This window comes from Megalobrama amblycephala, linkage group LG1, assembly GCF_018812025.1.
Source record: "Megalobrama amblycephala isolate DHTTF-2021 linkage group LG1, ASM1881202v1, whole genome shotgun sequence".
Classification (NCBI taxonomy): Eukaryota; Metazoa; Chordata; class Actinopteri; order Cypriniformes; family Xenocyprididae; genus Megalobrama; species Megalobrama amblycephala.
In genome coordinates this window covers 20,230,254-20,247,774 of record NC_063044.1, presented here as the reverse complement: position 1 = coordinate 20,247,774, position 17,521 = coordinate 20,230,254, and the positions used below count along the sequence as shown (strand labels likewise).

The 17,521-nt window shown below is 43.1% G+C and overlaps 2 protein-coding genes across 2 annotated transcripts in view; one reads left to right on the top strand and one right to left on the bottom strand.

Annotated features, from left to right (window-relative positions):
* LOC125243939 (gastrula zinc finger protein XlCGF57.1-like) overlaps positions 1-17,521 on the bottom strand; it is an 848,513-nt gene that overhangs the window by 687,128 nt on the left and 143,864 nt on the right. The gene's annotated exons all lie outside the window — the stretch shown is intronic.
* LOC125244835 (zinc finger protein 184-like) lies at positions 2,187-4,430 on the top strand. Its single transcript, XM_048155185.1, has one exon. It carries the CDS (start codon positions 2,331-2,333, stop codon positions 3,222-3,224), a length of 894 nt encoding a protein of 297 aa, XP_048011142.1. The 5' UTR covers positions 2,187-2,330; the 3' UTR covers positions 3,225-4,430.

Genomic DNA, 17,521 nt, shown 5'->3' with positions numbered 1-17,521 from the left:
ACTCAGAATAAAGTGAGATGATCTGCTAATGATCTGAATGTCTTGTTGAATGAGTGTTGATAGTCTGAGGATCATCAATATTAACAGAGAAACTGCTGAAAACACTCTTTATTTCATGTCAATAGTTCCTGTTTTCACCTCATTTATTATGCTGATGTCTTCAGATCTGCTGTAAATTGACACTTAAAGCTCATTTCATTGCTGTCATCAGACTCTGGGGATTTGATTACTACAAATATGTACATTTATTTCTGTATTCATGCTTTTAACTGTTTTTCATACAGTTCTTTACTACTTTTCTAGACATGTGCCATTATTCTAATGAAGAAACAGAATAAAGTTAGAATTAGAAATAAAAAGTTTTGAATTAGCATCAGTTGCTTTATGATAGCTCAAAATACTCTTAAATTGTCATTTTAAATCTTTATACTTTGCCACTATCCTTCAAACCACTAGATTTCATACATTTATCAGCAATACATTTTTAATCATTTAAAATATAATGAAATTTAGTATGATCTTTTATTCTTTTACATATCTTATTAAGTACAAATCAAAATGCTCCACCCACTTTAGTTATCTATCAGTAAAGCCCCTCCCACAACAGTAACATCATCAGTGAAGCTCCTCCCACAGCAGTTCATCAATAAATGCTGGATTATTCCCATCAGATGAGCACTGAAGCATCAGGAAGAGCTGAAAACTGCAAAGAACATGAGTGATCCAGAACCCTGCAGAATGAAACACACTGAAGATACTGAAGAACAAAGAGGTTGGTGTTTATTCTTCATTCATTCATGATGCTGAACAACATTCATGTTAGAAAGATTCAAGCACTTCTGCACATTTAGAGAAACAGTTAAACTATGAAATTAAACAATGTTCTTTTCTAACAAAAGCTCAGTAAAGGGAGGTTTGAGAAACTTTCATATTGATTGTCAACATCAGATCAAACCAAATATTTATTATTTTACATTTATTTCATATGTGGTTCACAATTCGAAAGAGTGTTTCTAGAATTTACAACATTGTTATTTTTTAGGAATAAACTGTAACACCAAAATGTTTGAAGTAAATTAACTTTCCAGAATGGCTGACAGGGTTGTGAGTGTAACTTGAGCAAAATCTCTTCTTACAGTAACTTTGGTAACAGGGTTGATGAATGCAGTCGTTCATTTGTGTAAAAACTGAGACAATGGATTGAGATTATTTTCTTGTCCTCCCATCATGCTGTAGAGAGAGCCCAGATGATGTCACTTCCTGGGTGTCACAGTTTTAAGAAATCCTCTGATTTTGAAAGGAGGAAAATCGTGTCAGAAGTAACAGGGTTGAGTGAATCATGTAGGACACTGATAATAACACATTTAAAGATGCAGTCAGTCTAGACTTTGAGCATGTGAACTTTCTACAGACACTGAAATGATCATGATAGGATGTGATATTTTTATAAAAACATAAATAACCACTCCAATGTTAAAATATACAATCTACTCCACTTTACTGCAAACTTCACTTGATTTACATGCATATGAATGGAGGTCAGAAATGATGCGTATTGTGAAAAAGTGCAATACAAATGAGTGTGAATTGACTTTAAATGAAAATTAATAATTTTGTCATTGATCAAATAGGTTTAATAGTTCTCACTACAGAAACATGCTCTGTTTTAAAAATAAAATGTATGTAAGTCTAGATTTTCCTGCTAAAACAAAAGCTGAGATCAAACACCCTGCAATAAAACAATAAAACTCACCCTGGAGAGAAGATCTCAGAGAAAGAGCACAGGACACGCCTTGACCAAACTTTTCTCCTTGTTTATCTGGTCAATCCCCCCACCCCCTCTCCCTCCCTCATCAATTTAAAATGCAAAAAAGAGGTTAAGTTCAATACAAAAATCAATTCTGGTCTGGGTAATTAAGTGAAGCTGGCAGCTTAGCCGCTTGGGAAATTGGGACTTCTGTGAATCCCACAGTCAGGTATACATTTCTTACACTTAGCATTGATTGCTCAAAGCATACATTTAAGTATGTCTTATTTTTAATTAAATTGGCTTCTAACTGTCTAGTTGGCATAATACATTTTTACCTAACAAAATGTTATACTTTAAAATTAAATTACACGTTTTTTCTTTCATTTCAGAGCTGATGGAAGTGAAGGAGGAGAGTGAAGAACTGAGTGAAGTGGAGGAGGAACATCATGACAAACCTGGAGAAAAACCTTTGAGTCGCTCAAAGACTAAAAAGACTTTTTTAAAGAAAAGAGTCAAGAAATCTACAACCTGCACTCAGTGTGGAAAGAGTTTCTCATACAAATGTCAATTTGAGCGTCACATGAGAGTTCATACAGGAGAGAAGCCACACACATGTGATCAGTGTGGAAAGAGCTACAGTCAATCATCACACCTTAAAGAACACATGAGGATCCACACTGGAGAGAGACCGTTCACATGTGATCAGTGTGACAAAGTATTTCTTAGGGAATCAACCTTAAAGAAACACCTGACAGTTCATACAAAGGAGAAGCCACATTCATGTTCTGTGTGTGGAAAGAGTTTTTCACAGCTGCAATATTTACATGCGCATCAGAAAACACACGCTGATGTGAGAGAGTACATGTGCTTTGAGTGTGAGAAGACGTTTACAACAGCAAGATGTTTAATACAGCACCAGAGAATTCACACTGGAGAGAAACCTTACAAGTGTTCACAGTGTGACAAGAGATTCAGTCAGTTAGCAAATCTGAAAACACATGAGATGATTCACAGCAGAGAGAAACCTTACAAGTGTTCACAGTGTGACATGAGATTCAGTCAGTCATCATCTCTGAAAACACATGAGAGGATCCACACTGGAGAAAAACCTTACAAGTGTTCACACTGTGACAAGAGATTCAGCGTCTCATCAAATCTGAAAACACATGAGAGGATCCACACTGGAGAAAGATCTTACAAGTGTTCACACTGTGACAAGAGATTCAATCAGTCAGGAACACTGAAATCACATGAGATGATCCACACTGGAGAAAAACCTTACAAGTGTTCACACTGTGACAAGAGATTCAATAAGTCATCATCTCTGAAAAGACATGAGAGGATCCACACTGGAGAGAAGCTGCACACGTGTGATCAGTGTGAAAAGAGTTTCACTATTAAAAATCAACTGAAGATACACATGAAGATCCATGCAGTGGAGAAACCACATCACCAAGGCCTGAAATCACAATAAGTAGTTCATCTTTGTGCTGAGAAACAACGTCTCTTCTAAGGCTACGTTTACACGTGGGCGGCTATTTTCATAAACGGACATTTCAACCTCTCCGGTTTCAAAAATAACATCGTGCACACATGTCAGTTTTCAGAAAAGTGTTCATTTACACGTACCCGTGTATATATGCCGTCAAGAATGTAACGAGCAGCTCAAGCCCACGTAAGCCAATCAGAATCCTGAAAAAGAATCCCGAATTCCTCTTGAAGTGATTCGAAGTTGTTGCAAAATTGCTGATCTCCAAGCACTCATTCGTCTCTGCTCCTCGACATAATGGAGCAGCTGTATTTGCAAATGCAAACACACGAGAAGAGTTTGCACCAACATAAATGCGACTGTTACTCTAAACGCTTTCATGATCACATGTAAACATAGGTCGCACTTTTTGACATAGGTGCGAGCTCTGGCGCATACTGTGACGTTGGCTGCCTAAACACCCGTTTGTCTCAGTTTACATGCAAACGTGCAAACGAAGATTTTCAAAATCTCCACTCTGGCCGGAGTTTTTAGAAAGACTCGTTTTCAGAGGCGAATTCTCCGTTTGCGTGTAAACGAAGGGCGCAAACGAAGGGAAATGTCTCCGTTTTTCAAAATAACCATGTACGTGTAAACGGGGCCTAAGACACACACCAAATCTCTCCTCTCCACCTATAGTTGGCGCTGTTACTCTGTGTCTGCTGTTGAATTATCCTGGTTTTGGATGAGGAGTGACCCCTGATGTGATTGTGAAGCATTTAGGGTGTACGGTAGTACATAGTAAAGTGCTATATAAATGCCTCATTCATTCATAGTTATCAATTTCTCAATATGCGTTCTTGTCTGTTCTTGTGAAATGTCATCAGTCGCTGTCCAAGTACTGTTTCAATTCAAAGTTCACATCTAGCCAAGTACAGTTCAAATCCCTGGATGTGTTCTTGATACACCCTTTTTATCACGGATGCATCGAGAAGTGACTTGTGTGGACAGCCAGAATGCATCTTGCACTAACCAACAAGTGTCAGTAGCAGAGGAGAAAACCCATGTAACATACTACTGTTATGTAATAATATGTAGTTTTAAGAGTTTTCAGGCAAGAGTGTACTGGTTTGAAGCTCAAATTTGTGGTTTATTGAGAGAATAAAGTTATGCCTTTCTTTACGTGAATATTTTGGTGGCGCTATGCAAATCTTCCCACATTGTGACAAACATGTGGGGGCGTGTTAGAATGAGCCGTTTTAGGTAGGAGTGGTAGACTATTAACTTTTATTAAGAACATCTCTTTGGATTTGAGACTTTAGTCTTTGCGACTTACCAAGAGCTTGTAACACTCCAAAAAGAAAGGAAGAATTTAAATTGCATCATATGACCCCTTTAAACTGTCTGTTTCTTTGGTCAGATGCTGCATTTTAAGTTGGTGGGGTTTTTTTTGTTTTTGTTTTTTTCCCCATTTCAGGACTTCAGCCTGCAATACAGCAAACCAGTGAAACAGGAGGTTTGTTTGTAGCCTTTTCTACAAACAAACCTCCTGTAGAATTAAATTATATTACTTATAATTTCATTCTTCACTTTTATGGACCAATTAGGAAAATCAGAAGATTTGTGTGTTTGACTATGGAGGTATAGGTCCTATAGGATGAATTTTCTTCTTTCTTTTTCCAGTGTCTGGATAGGTTGGCTCGCCATCAAAGAAAATCAATCTCACCTCAGGAAAAAAAAATCTGACCTGTTTCAGTGTTTCCCACAGGATTTTGTGAGGCTGTGGTGGGTGGACATTGGTTCCTCTAGGAAAATTTTGTACATTTTAAATTTAAATGCATAAATCTGGTGCATTCTGAGAGCAAAATTAAGTGACTAGATCAATTAAGAAATTTGTTCTCTTGTAAACAATTTTGTGCTCTAAAAGTAATTTATTTATTTGTGATGGTAGGGCACATTAGTCACGTACGCAACATATAATAGGCTAAATGATAGTTCATTAGTGGTCAAACATGTAGAGTATATATTTAAACCATTAAAAATACGTAGCAAAAGAGGTTACCTTTGTTGAATTCATTTATTAGTGGGAGCCTGTGGAACTAATGGTCACTCTTTGATTTGTTAACCAATCCAGAATGCAAACACACCACTTCATTATAGATAAAAATACACTCACCTAAAGGATTATTAGGAACACCTGTTCAGTTTCTCATTAATGCAATTATCTAATCAACCAATCACATGGCAGTTGCTTCAATGCATTTAGGGGTGTGGTCCTGGTCAAGACAATCTCCTGAACTCCAAACTGAATGTCAGAATGGGAAAGAAAGGTGATTTAAGCATGGTTGTTGGTGCCAGACGGGCCGGTCTGAGTATTTCACAATCTGCTCAGTTACTGGGATTTTCACCCACAACCATTTCTAGGGTTTACAAAGAATGGTGTGAAAAGGGAAAAACATCCAGTATGCGGCAGTACTGTGGGAGAAAATGCCTTGTTGATGCTAGAGGTCAGAGGAGAATGGGCCAACTGATTCAAGCTGATAGAAGAGCAACTTTGACTGAAATAACCACTCGTTACAACCGAGGTATGCAGCAAAGCATTTGTGAAGCCACAACACGCACAACCTTGAGGCGGATGGGCTACAACAGCAGAAGAACCCACCGGGTACCACTCATCTCCACTACAAATAGGAAAAAGAGGCTACAATTTGCACGAGCTCACCAAAATTGGACAGTTGAAGACTGGAAAAATGTTGCCTGGTCTGATGAGTCTCGATTTCTGTTAAGACATTCAGGTAGAGTCAGAATTTGGCGTAAACAGAATGAGAACATGGATCCATCATGCCTTGTTACCACTGTGCAGGCTGGTGGTGGTGGTGTAATGGTGTGGGGGATGTTTTCTTGGCACACTTTAGGCCCCTTAGTGCCAATTGGGCATCGTTTAAATGCCACGGCCTACCTGAGCATTGTTTCTGACCATGTCCATCCCTTTATGACCACCATGTACCCATCCTCTGATGGCTACTTCCAGCAGGAAAATGCAACATGTCACAAAGCTCAAATCATTTCAAATTGGTTTCTTGAACATGACAATAAGTTCACTGTACTAAAATGGCCCCCACAGTCACCAGATCTCAACCCAATAGAGCATCTTTGGGATGTGGTGGAACGGGAGCTTCGTGCCCTGGATGTGCATCCCACAAATCTCCATCAACTGCAAGATGCTATCCTATCAATATGGGCCAACATTTCTAAAGAATGCTCTCAGCACCTTGTTGAATCAATGCCACGTAGAATTAAGGCAGTTCTGAAGGCGAAAGGGGGTCAAACACAGTATTAGTATGGTGTTTCTAATAATCCTTTAGGTGAGTGTACATGTTTTATTACCAGCTGTAGATTCCAACCATCCATCCATCTGATGTAACGTAGTTAACCTACTTTGTGTATTTCCATTTTATGCAATTTTACAAAATTATTAATAGTAAATAAACAATACATTTCAAATCATCATGTTTGCAGCGAACAAAATATTTCAGACCTAGTGGAATAATAGTAATACTATCTAGGTCTGAATTGAAATAGGCTATATTGTATGTTTTAATGGATCACGCTACAAACATAATGATCTTATAATGCATTGCTGTGTCCGTTATGGCATAATTCATGCTTTTGCTTTAAAGGACATTAGACAACACTGCAAAATCAAGCTGTTATATTTAAATTGTCCAACATTCCCAGTTTTTCTAATGCATGTCCTTAATTTAATTTAATATGTTGGTAATAATTCAGTGTTAATAATATAATAATAATAAGCCTTTTAAAGAATTTTAACCAAAACTGACATGGGTTTCTAGAGAGCAAAGGTTTTGTGGAGAAAAAAAGTGGAAGAAATAAACAAAGTCTGTATAATTGTTATAGTACAGAAGGGACGGAGGCAGATGTAAAACAAACAGTAGTGTTTATTGATACCAGCAGAGATATAGACAGAAGTGCAGGTGAGTAATACGTGATGTAGAGTTAGATATAGCAATGTTGAATGGTAATACTGTCCTTAATGTTGTTGTAGGAAGGAGAAATCTGGATGGTGCTGGAGACTTGGAACACTGGAGACTTGGAACACTGGAGACTTGGAACAGTCACACACTGGAGGATTAGCACACGAGGGAAACAGGAGACGTTAGAGACCGGTAAGTAGTTTGTCAGAAGTCCTTAAGGTAAGCATATGGGTATGTATGATACAACGAGACCGGACAGTGAGTGTGTGTGAGTGTTGGCTTCAAATACTGTGACTGATGAGTGCTGATGGGGTACAGGTGCCGGTGATTAGTATTTGGGTGATTGAGTGTGCTGGGATTGAGTGAGGGTGGAGCCTGGCATGTCTGTGACAGTACCCCCCCTCCCACGGCCCGCTCCTGAGGGCCGAGGACCCCGACGTCATGGTGGTCGTCCTCTTCCACGTGGGGCAGGTCTGACAGGGTGGCTGCCGTGGAATGTTTCAAGAAGATTGGGATCGAGGATATCATTTCTAGGGACCCAAGAGCGCTCCTCGGGACCGTAGCCTTCCAGTCCACCAGGTATTCTAGTGGACCACCACGGCGCCAGGAGTCCAGGATTTCACGAACCTAGGAGGAGTGGAAGGGAGGGCTCGGCGGCTGCCACGTCAGGCTCTGTGGAGGGAGAAACAGAAAGGTGGTGAGGTTTGAGTAGAGACACATGGAAAGTGGGGTGAATTCTGTACTGTGGAGGTAGTTGTAGTTGGTAAGTGACCGGGTTGATCTGTCGGGTGATGGTGAATGGGCCAAAGAACCTGGGACTCAGCTTCTTGCAGGGCAGACGCAGCCTGATGTCCCTGGTTGACAGCCAGACCTTCTGTCCCGGTTGGTAGGAGGGAGCATGGGAACGTCAAAGGTCAGCTGTCGTTCTGCATCTGCGCAAGGCTCTCTGCAGTTGGTGATGAGGTGAGTCCCAAACCCTCTCGCTCTCCCGGAACCAGTAGTCGACTGCAGGGACGTTGGATGGTTCCCCAACCCAGGGGAACAGTGGGGGTTGGAAACCGAGCACGCACTGGAATGGAGTGAGTCCGGTGGTTAACTGTTGTAGAGAGTTCTGTACGTACTCTGCCCAACCCAAGTACTGGTTCCAGGAGTCCTAGTGGCCGTGGCAGAAGGTACGCAGGAAGCGGCCGATCTCCTGAATCTTCCTTTCCATCTGCCCATTCGACTGAGGGTGGTAACCAGATGACACACACCCAGGAGGGATAGGAACGCCTTCTATACACGAGAAATGAATTGGGGTTTAGACATGAGTTCAGCTGTTTCCATGGCGTAACTGAAGAGGACCCACACACCGACTGATCTTTCTTCGGCTTAGGGGTTTTCCCGTGATGAAGTGGACTTGATAGATGGTCGGAGAGGGCGTGGTCTTGAGCTGGAGCTGTCTGCAGAGGGAGCCGGAGATGAAATTTCCTGCTGACCCTGAATCGAGTAGCGCCGCCACTGGAATAGATACATCAGCAGCAGTAAGGTTTACAACAGTAGTGAGTGGTTTCATCCTCTTAATGGAGGAAATGATACCACTCACCATGGGACAAAGAGGACGGGTGGGACATGCAGATCTGACATGCCCAGGAGCACCACAATACAAGCAGAGATTCAGGGTCAGCCAGCGTTGACGTTCAGCGGGAGAGAGTCGGGATGAATCCACTTGCATGGGTTCGCTGGCTGGTTCTGGAGGGCTGACAGGTTCTGATCGACGGAGGAGGATGTTGGAGAGTGGCTGACCCTGGTGTTCTTCGATACACGACTGCATACTTGAGTCGACGCAGATGGAGAGTTGGATGAAGCGTTCAAGGCCGATGGAATCCTCGTATGCAGCGAGATGCAACCGCACACTCGGTTCCAGGCCCTGACAATAAGAGGTGATGAAGGCTTGCTCATTCCATCCACTAGCAGCAGGCAGCGTTCTAAATTGCAAAGCATACTCACTGACAGACATTGAACGTTGTTTTAAATAGTAAAGCATCTCACCAGCAGATGAATCGGAGACCGGCTTGCCGAAAACCTCACGGAAGTGCGAGACGAAGGAGGAGTATGATTGCACTGCAGGAATCTTTTGTGACCACAGGGAGTCTGCCCATTGTAAAGCTTTACCTTGTAGTTGAGAGATGATGAATGCAATTTTCGAGGTATCGTCAGGGTAGAGGCGCGGTTGCATCTCCAGGACCAGCTCACATTGCAGGAGGAATCCGCTGCAATCCTCCGCCGATCCTGAGTAGGGCGCCGGTTTAGCCATGGGACTGGCATGAACCACAGGTGAAAGAGTGGAAGCAGGGGTTGCGGAAGCAACGGGTGGTGATGGTGCTGGTGGTTGAGGAGTGAGAACTTGATGAAGGGCGTTCACGAGCTCTTGAAACGGGTCCCGGTGACTCATGCTGGTATCGGCTGTTGTTGGTCCGGTCTTCTGTTACGGTACAGAAGGGACGGAGGCAGATGTAAAACAAACAGTAGGGTTTATTGATACCAGCAGAGATAGACAGAAGTGCAGGTGACTAATACGTGATGTAGAGTTGGATATAGCAATGTTGAATGGTAATACTGTCCTTAATGTTGTTGTAGGAAGGAGGAATCTGGATGGAGGAATCTGGAGACTTGGAACACTGGAGACTTGGAACAGTCACACACTGGAGGATTAGCACACAAGGGAAACAGGAGACGTTGGAGACAGGTAAGTAGTTCGTCAGGAGTCCTTAAGGTAAGCATACGGGTATGTATGATACCTTAAGTTGTACCGGACAGTGAGTGTATGTGAGTGTTGGCTTCTTATACTGTGACTGATGAGGTCTGATGGGGTGCAGGTGCCGGTGATTAGTATTCGGGTGATTGAGTGCGCTGGGATTGAGTGAGGGTGGAGCCTGGCGTGTCTGTGACAATAATAAATTGTTAAAAAATTAATTGATCACTAGTCTAGTGTTTGTACGATATTCTGTGTTGTCATCATTAAGGTTTTCGGCTAATTTCAGCTTTAATGTACGTTTTTTTTAACAAAGCAGCTGATATTCCCATTGAAATCTATTGGACTGCCACCTGGTTTTTACCCCAAAATGGCGGAAACGCAGGGCCGCTGCTGGGTGCTGGTGTTTCAATGGAACGTTCTGTTGACTGTCACTTTTTGTCAGTGTATATTCTTTGGTTTGCGTGAGAGCATCGATTACTTTAATGTCTTCATTACCAAGTTGGACCTTTAAAGTAGGTTGCATAAGCTGTCAATGGAGGGACAGAGAGCACTCACATTTATCTTCATTTGTGTTTGTGAAGATGGATGAAAACCTTATGGGTTTAAAAAGACACTAGGATAAGTATATAATAATCTAATTTTTAGGTGAATTGACCCCTTTAAAGGGTTTAAAACAACAATAATAATAATGATGACATTTTAGTAGCTAGGAGGGTTTGTATATACATTCAAACAGTACAAACTGACTACGAAGTCTACTGTAACTCAGATAATGGTTCAATCCTATGAGTCCAAACCAAGGATAAATAAACATTTCCATAAGAGACTCCACATAAAAAATAAAAAATAAAAAAAAATACCTGACACACTCATCACTATGAGACTTGATAGCTGCAAAGGGGAATTCATCTCCACATACAACACATTTTTGAGGTGGCCCTGCTTGAAGACTTGCCTGCAAGAAAACATTACAACATAATAGCATATCATACATGTTTTATGTTAATGTTTAAACATTCCCTGTTTGAAAGTATGTAACTTACTGATTCAACTTTTACGTTTCGTTGAAGAGGACGAATGAAAATGGTTGCATGACAAATTTGATTTTGAGGATCTTTCAAATACTTTACATGGTACCCCTCATTTGGACATGGTATCAAGCTGAGATAACACCACCTTGTCTGAGTTTTTGAAAAGCCTCCATGATAACATCCTTAAATTTTTGGGGATCTGCATGGCGTCCTATAAAAATAACAATAATAAAATATAAAATGTAAGATACTAGATCAAATCTGACAGTTATCACTTATCTTTAATTTTCAGTTCAGTTAAGTTTTGAAAACTCCAGACAAATCTTAGTTAAAATAACTACTGACAGACCTTATTATTTTTAAAGCGGTAATGTTTTTAAAAGAATGTATGCAACCACTTTGGGGCACCACTGAGTTCCGTAGTATTTTGTTGTACTATGGGAGTCAATGGTGCACCAAACCCCTTTGCTGACAACCATTCTTTGGATTATTTCTTTGTGTTAAGCAGAACCAGTGTTTGGTAAGTTACTTAAAAAAAAGTAATCCACTACAAATTACTACATTAAAATTGTAATTTGATTACATTACTGATTACTGCATGTAAAAAGTAATCAGATTACTGATTACTTTACATTCAAGTTACTTTGAAAACCTATAAAACCTACAAAAATACACCACAAACTGAAACTCATAGTTCTTTCTGTAATTTAATATTGACTGAAAAATATTACAGAAGTATGAAAACAGTGACCTGACTTAAAAATAATATTTAATCATCTGTAGGTAGCTTATTCATTTTAATGTAATCATAACGGTCGCCTGAGGGTGCTCAACGACCACGTCATCTGTGAGCGTGAGATTCTACAAACTAAAAATAACCTTTTTTTAAAACTAATAAATATATGAAATATTGTACAGTTGTTAATGTTTATTTTTGTTTGTAGTTTTTTTCATAGTATTTAATGATTATGAACATATATTAAGCATGACAGACAAATTATGCAATGGATGAAACTACAAAGCTGGCATGTATGGTATGTATGATTACAAAATAAAGTCATTAAGATTGTTAAATATAATTTTATAAAGTAACATGTATAATAAAAATAGTTTTATCATGTGTTGAGCCGTTTCTGTGATAGCTCCAGCTCTCCGACGCACCAAATTCACTTACTTTATTTTGTTCACTCTTTGCAGATACAGTGCACTCAAATGAGGTTTCGGACACAGCTTAAACATTCCTTGCTGTGTGTAGCATGTATGTGTGTGGTAGCTTAACTGTGTTTATGTTTGTATGTAACTGCATTAAAGACAGGAAAAAAATGCTTTAAACATTTATAATAACATTTTAAAACAGTGTTGTTCAGAAGTTACCGTCCCCCCCGATCCTGAACAAAAATCCAATCTAGCTAGGTGAGGTTGGACTGCTCTTGTCTTCCCCATAGATTTGTTTTAATTAACTTTTTTAACTGCCTATTTTGGGGCATCATTAACTATGCACCAATTTAGCGAGCAGCCCCTTTAAATCCTCACGCTCCCTGCCCCCCTGAGCTCTCGACACTATAAGACATTGCATAAACAAAGTTCACACAGCTAATATAACCCTCAAATGGATCTTTACCAAATGTTCATCATGCATGCTGCATGCATATATTGGATCATGTGAGTATAGTGTTTATTTGGATGTTTACATTTGATTCTGAATGATTTTAAGGCTGTGCTCCATGGCTAAAGCTAACATTACACACTGTTGGAGAGATTTATAAAGAATGAAGTTGTGTTTATGAATTATACAGACTGCAAGTGTTTAAAAAAAATGAAAATAACGACAGCTCTTGTCTCCGTGGATACAGTAATAAACGATGGTAACTTTAACCACATTTAACAGTACATTAGCAACATGCTAACAAAACATTTAGAAAGACAGTTTACAAATATCACTAAAAATATCATGTTATCATGGATCATGTCAGTTATTATTGCTCCATCTGCCATTTTTCGCTATTGTTCTTGCTTGCTTACCTAGTCTGATGATTCAGCTGTGCACATCCAGAAGTTAATACTGGCTGCCCTTGTCTAATGCCTTGAACATGAGCTGGCATATGCAAATATTGGGGGCGTATATATTAATGATCCCGACTGTTACGTAACAGTCGGTGTTATGTTGAGATTCGCCTGTCCTTCTAAACAAATGAGATTTACATAAGAAGGATGAAACAATGGTGTTTGAGACTCACTGTATGTCTTTTCCATGTACTGAACTCTTGTTTTTCAACTATGCCAAGGTAAATTCAATTTTTAATTCTAGGGCACCTTTAAGTGCAATACCATTTTTTTCCTTACCATTGTCAAATTGACACATCTAATACAACTTTTCTTATTTCTTGCTTTAAGTTAGCCAAAAAAAAAAAAAAAATCAAATCAAAAACAGTACTGAACAATAACAATTAAATTCAATATTTTATTTGACATTTTCTTTGACAATTTCATGATTTAAGTGCTACAAACAGAATTGTGCATTAAATGTATGTCACAGACACGTCAGGTTCAAACGTCAACCAATCACAGCGCACACCATCTCCTGAGTACTGATCACCGCCACCTGCACCTCATCACATCACTCATCAGCAGCACCATAAAGAGCACACACACACAGCACTCCATGTCCGGTCTCGTTCGCATATACTTCCTGTTATGCTTACCTCAAGGACTCCTCTTCGTATACCCACCTGTCTCCAGCGTGTCTCCTTCCCTCTGTGTGCCTCGTCTGCTGTGTGGGTGTGTTCCAGTCAGCTCCAAGTAACTCCAGCGATCTCCAAGCTCCAACGTATCTCTACCTGCAACGGAAAGGACAGTAACTATTCCCTATATAACCATCCTCACATCATCTACATCCAGTTTACTCACCTGTCTGATATCTCATGCTCTACTGTGGTCAATAAACTACCGATACCTGTTTACATCTGTGTCTGCCTCCTGTGTACCGTAACAGAAGACCGGACCAACACCGCAGACCCAGTATGAGCCAACCGGATCCTTTTCAAGACTAGGTGGATGCGCTTCGGCGAACTCTCACCACCAATCCACCACCGCCATCTCCAGTCACTGCTCCTTCACCTGCACCAGCGAACACCACCACCAGCGCCATTAGCTCTTCTTCACTACCGCCGTACGCCAGTCCCATGGCCAAACCGGCGCCTTACTCAGGAACGGCGGAGGATTGCAGCGGATTTCTGCCGGCGCCCTCTGCCGGCAGCTACATCTCAAGACCTCTCCGTCTCCGACGATCTACAAGATCAACTCAATAACTGGCAAACCCCTGAGTCGTAAATGCGTCCGCACCGTGGCAGGACCTGTAACACTTCAAGTTGGTTTACTGCATCAGGAGGAAATACATCTGCTGGTTCTGGAGGATTCCACCGCTGACGTGGTTCTAGGGCGCCCCTGGTTGGAGCAGCACAACCCAACCATCTCCTGGAAAACGGGCGAAATCCTGAAGTGGGGCGACACCTGTTTCTCTCGCTGTCTGGCTGAACTTCCTGTTCCATCATCTCCTTCGCCTGATCTCTCCCTCTGCGCCACTTCCATCGAGAGTCCAGTCGAACAACGCTCCATCGACATCCCCAAGTGTTACGCCCCCTTCAGCGATGTCTTCTGCCCGCAACGGGCTTCCAAGCTGCCTCCACACCGGCCATGGGACTGTGCCATCGACCTGCTTCCGGGTGAACCAGTGCCAAAGGGTAAGATATACCCACTTTCCATCCCGGAGGAGAAGGCCATGGAGGATTACATCAAGGAAGCCCTAGCCCAAGGTTACATCAGGCCGTCTACTTCCCCTGCTGCTTCCAGCTTCTTCTTTGTGGCTAAAAAGGACGGAGGCTTGCGGCCATGCATAGACTATCGCTCACTCAACAAGATAACCGTTAAATTCAGATATCCCCTTCCTCTCGTCCCAGCAGACCTGGAACATCTCTGTGGTGCCACTGTGTTTACGAAGCTGGACCTCTGCAGCACGTACAACCTCATCCGGATACATGAGGGGGACGAAGACCGCCTTCATTACTCCTACTGGCCACTATGAATACCTGGTGATGCCGTATGGCCTGGTCAACGTCCTCTCCGTATTCCAGGACTTCATACATGAGGTGCTCCGGGAGTTTCTCCATCGCTTTGTCCTAGTGTACATCGACGACATACTCATATACTCCCGGAGCCAGGCCAAACATCGGCAACACGTTGTGGAGGTCCTCACCCGTCTTCGGCAATTCAACCTGTTCCTCAAGGCAGAGAAGTGCTCCTTCCATCAACCTTCTGTCTCATTCCTCGGGTACAACATAGACCACAGTGGCATTCGGATGGACGAGAGGAAGGTGGAATCCATCATCAACTGGCCAGAACCCACTACCATCAAAGAGTTACAACGCTTCCTCGGATTCTCCAACTTCTACAGACGGTTCATCAAAGGTTACAGCTCCATCACCCATCCACTTACCAGCCTGCTCCGTGATAAGCCCAAGTCTCTGTCCTGGAACTCGGCAGCCACCAACGCATTCAATCACTTCAAAGAAGCCTTCACCACCGCTCCCTTACCCGTTCATCCTGATCCAGAGAAACAGTTCATCGTGGAGGTAGACGCCTCGACCACTGGAGTGGGAGCGGTGTTGTCGCAGCAGCAGGGGACGCCAAGTAGACTTCACCCATGCGCCTTCTCCCGCAAGCTCAGCCCGGCGGAAGTCAACTACTCCATCGGTGACAGGGAACTTCTTGCTGTTAAGCTTGCCTTGGAAGAGTGGAGGCATTGGCTGGAGGGAGCCAAACATGCGTTCCTGGTGCTAACCGACCACAAGAATCTTGAATATCTTCGGTCAGCGAAAAGACTGAACCCAAGACAAGTTTGCTGGGCCATGTTCTTCTCCCGATTCAATTATACCATCTCCTACCATCCAGGTACCAAGAATGTCAAAGCTGACGCTCTCTCTCGTCTCCATGCTCCTGAGGAAAAGACCGAAGAACCTGAACCTATCATTCTGAGTTCACTCATCGTGAGTCCCATTACCTGGTCAGAGGAAACTATTCCCTCCTCCAATGCCTCCACGAATCCTCCGCCGGGCTGTCCACCTGGCTTGCTGTATATCACTCGGACACGACGCACTCCAACCATCCACTCAGCTCACACATCACTAGGCACTGGTCACCCGGGGGTCAATCAAACCCTCTTGTTGCTAAAAGAAAGCTTCTGGTGGCCAGGGATGGCATCTGATGTCAGAAGGTACGTGCAGGGCTGTCGGGAGTGCGCCATCTCCAAAAGTCCTCGTCATCTGCCAGCTGGGAAACTCCTTCCGCTACCCGTTCCAGATCGACCATGGTCATACCTAGGAGTGGATTTCATCACTGATCTCCCTGTCTCAGAAGGAAATACCACCATCCTAGTCGTTGTGGACCGTTTCTCAAAATCTTGCCGTCTAATTCCACTCCCAGGATTACCCACTGCCATGGAGACCGCCGAAATACTCTTCAACCAAGTGTTCAGGTATTTCGGAATACCAGAAGACATAGTCTCTGACAGAGGACCTCAGTTCATCTCCAGAGTGTGGAAATCGTTTCACTCCCTCCTAGGTGTGGCCGTCAGCCTGACTTCCGGATACCATCCACAGTCGAATGGGCAGACGGAAAGGAAGGTTCAGGAGATTGGCCGCTTCCTCCGTACCTTCTGTCATGACCACCAGGACTCTTGGAACCAGTTCCTGGGTTGGGCCGAGTACGCCCAAAACTCTCTCCGGCAGTCGACTACAGGACTCACACCATTCCAGTGCGTACTCGGCTACCAACCCCCACTGTTCCCCTGGACCGGGGAACCCTCCAACGCTCCAGCAGTGGATTACTGGTTCCGAGAGAGCGAGAGGGTCTGGGACTCAGCGCACCATCAGCTGCAACGAGCCCTGCGCAGACGCAGAATGACGGCCGACCTTCGACGCTCCAACACCCCGGTCTTCCAGCCCGGTCAGAAGGTTTGGCTGTCCGGGATGTCAGACTGCGTCTGCCCTGCAGAAAGCTGAGTCCCAGGTTCATTGGCCCATTTCCCATCGTCAAGCAGGTCAACCCAGTCACCTACCAACTCCAACTGCCACAAGGGTATCGTATTCACCCCACTTTCCACGTGTCACTACTGAAAGCTCACCATCCTTCTGTTCTTCCCACAGGACCTGACGTGGCTCCCGCCGAACCCCCCCTTCCACTCATCCTGGAGGACGGAGCTGCGTACGAAGTTCATGAGATCTTGGACTCCCGGTGTCGTGGTGGTCAGCTGGAATATTTAGTGGACTGGGAAGGCTACGGTCCCGAGGAACGCTCCTGGGTCCCAAGAAACAACATCCTAGATCCCAGCTTACTCCAGACTTTCCACGACAGTCACCCTGATAGACCAGCACCGCGGGGAAGAGGATGACCACCACGGCGTTGGGGTCCTCGGCCTTCTGGAGCGGGCCGTGGAGGGGGGGGGGTACTGTCACAGACACGTCAGGTTCAAACGTCAACCAATCA